A 2,670-nucleotide genomic window follows, 5' to 3' on the forward strand; every position below is an offset into this window, starting at 1 on the left:
TGATTAGGTAAGAAAATATTTATTTAGGTTGATTTGATCATAAAAGTAATAATTTTTAAAATTATAATTAGAGTTAAAGTTAAAAATAATATTTGACCATTAATATAAATTAAAGTTATTTTTCAAATTGTGTAAGCATATGGTTGGAAAACGTGAAACAAGATCACTATTTCAAAAACCGGTTTTACTAATATGAAATAATTTTTATGATCAAACATTATTATTTTTACTATAGTGAAATACTTTAAAAAAGAAAAAAATCTCATGATCAAACACATCTACTTAGATTAAATATAAAAGCTAAGACTCTAGTACTATATAATACGCTCTTTATTTTTTAAAAAATAACCTACTTTTCTTTTAAATTCATTTAAAAGAGAATGTCTTCATTTAAAAATAAAAATGATTTATTTTTCTTTTTAATTCATTTAAAAGAGATTGGCCCCTCTTATTTTTTAATAATATTTTAATTTTTTACATAATATATTTAAAATTACAAGATTAAAAAATATTTTAATACACTCAACATAACTCTACTTTAAAGATTACAATTTTTTTCAAACGGAGGAGTATATGGATAGGAGGTAGTAACATGGTCAAAGCAAAAACATGTGTGCAGCAGATAAATCAATTCATTACAATAGGCTGCAAAATCCATACTGTCTTCTGACAATTCACGAGAAAAAAGGTTTGCTTCACGCCATCAATAAAGCAAGCACTTTCTGCATAAGATGACCACTGTGAAGTTGCACATAATACTAAGTAACAAGAAAAGAGATACCCTTTTAATTAAAGACAAAAGGGGTCATCAACCTTCTAATTTGGAACCTAAAAAGGTGTAAATTAGGATAATGATAATTAGCAGTAGCATTTAAAAATTAAAATTAATTAAATACCGCTGTTTACGTGACCAAATATATTGGCATAGCTGAGGCATTGGAGATCTTATGCTGCTGCTGGTCCATGTTAAACTCCCTGAGATTAATGTAGGGGATGTCCAAATCACCTTTCCGGTTAGGAGACAATGTTCCGGCAAGTGGACTGGAGGAAGGTCGGCTGATGGTACGGTAAGGCGTGTTAGACCCGCTCCTGCTCTCAGTAATATACACTCGCCCAGATATCGAACCCTGAAGAGTAGGTCTCCGGTGATGAACTTCGCCATTGTCAAGAAGATCACATTCGTCGGAGATTTTGTCACTCTTGGATTTGCTCCTTGGAATCCTCTTGAAGAAGAGGAGAGCATTTCTCCACCATCTTTTACGGCTACTGTTCTTTTTGATTTTCTTTGAACACTCGTCCTTTGAGATGGGTTTTTGCAGCTTGAAATGAACTGTGTCTATGGAGGACCTTGCACTTTCTCTGATTCTGTGTTTTCTTGCTTCTTCCAAAATCTGTTAAAACAGGGGATCAACATGACACATTTTTCTTTAGCACAATTTCTATATTTAGTTGCAATTCAACTTTTAACATGTCAGTTTCGCTCATTCTTAATGGAATAATTTATAGCCACACATGTACATGTGAATTATTTTAAACCGCCAGATTTATAGTCTTTGCATATTTTTAAATCAAACTACATCACACAAATTAAACTGGGAGCACACCTACAAATAACCCCTTAATGATGTAATTTAGAGCTTGGAGTAAAATTTAGGATCGGACCGGATCTTTATTGAATGTAACGGTTCAAAATGCACCAGTTGATTGACTCGATTTGCCAAAACACATATGTTTCGTAAAATTTGAATATATATATATATATCCTTTTTTAAAATAATAATAATAGTGCATGCGGAGGTATTTCAGGACAAAAAAAATAGAGGAATTGTATTGATTGACATACCTGAAAATAATCGATTTGAGGGTCGAAGCCATAGTCACTAAAGTGTTGAGGTTCAACAATGGGGAAAATGGGGGATTTGTTTGACATTATCTGAGGGAAAAAGAAAAATGGGGAGTAGAAAATTGGAAGGAGGTAATGGGAAGTGAAAGGTCTGGGATGAATATTAAGGAATCGCGCCTTTGGCCTTTCGGGGCTCAATGGCCGTTGTTATTTGCAAACCCTAATTAATGCATCTTGCCTATTTTTGAAACTTTTTATTGTTCAACTCCCAATAGTATAAGCTTTCTTCATATTTATTGCAATTAAAATACTTCACGCATTGAACAAAGTATAGCACATGAGCGTACCAACCAGTAAAATACTTGGTGCATGTTTAATTCGACACATTTTTTAGAAAATATTAATTAAAGATACTTTCTCCGTTTACTTTTACTTATCACAATTTTTTCATTAAATTTTTTTCTTCATTTATCATTTTTGACCTATTGAGAAAAGATAATTTCTTTTTTTTTTCTTTTTACTCTTAATAGTAATGATTTTCTTTCTAAATTAATTTCACTATGCAATATAAGCGTCATTTAATAGGAATACTATGATAAAATGGTCATTATTAATTACTCTCTCCGTTTTAAAAAGAATGATCTATTTTGACTTGGCACCAAGTTTAAGAAAATAAAGAAGACTTTTGAATCTTGTGGCGTTAAATTAATGTTGTGTCAAATGTACCAAAATGGTCTTTAATCTTATGGTACTAAACATGCCATGTGGAAAGTTGAAATTAAAGTATTCCCAAAAAATAAAATGGGTCATTCTTTTTTAAACGAACT

General features: G+C 31.1%; 1 protein-coding gene across 2 annotated transcripts; it reads right to left on the bottom strand.

Annotated features, from left to right (window-relative positions):
• Nucleotides 1-585: 585 nt before the first annotated feature.
• Nucleotides 586-2,130, bottom strand: LOC107855981. 2 transcript variants are annotated; one of them, XM_016700985.2, is made up of 3 exons: nt 1,844-2,130; nt 897-1,391; nt 586-722 (listed from the first exon to the last, which is right to left on the bottom strand). In XM_016700985.2, exons 1-2 carry the CDS (start codon nt 1,928-1,930, stop codon nt 903-905), a joined length of 576 nt encoding a protein of 191 aa, XP_016556471.1. In that variant the 5' UTR covers nt 1,931-2,130; the 3' UTR covers nt 586-722; nt 897-902. The 2 variants fall into 2 exon arrangements, with proteins under 2 accessions (XP_016556471.1, XP_016556468.1); XM_016700982.2 differs by having other exon boundaries at nt 586-1,391.
• Nucleotides 2,131-2,670: the final 540 nt, after the last annotated feature.

Source organism: Capsicum annuum, chromosome 1, assembly GCF_002878395.1.
Source record: "Capsicum annuum cultivar UCD-10X-F1 chromosome 1, UCD10Xv1.1, whole genome shotgun sequence".
In the NCBI taxonomy this organism is placed as follows: Eukaryota; Viridiplantae; Streptophyta; class Magnoliopsida; order Solanales; family Solanaceae; genus Capsicum; species Capsicum annuum.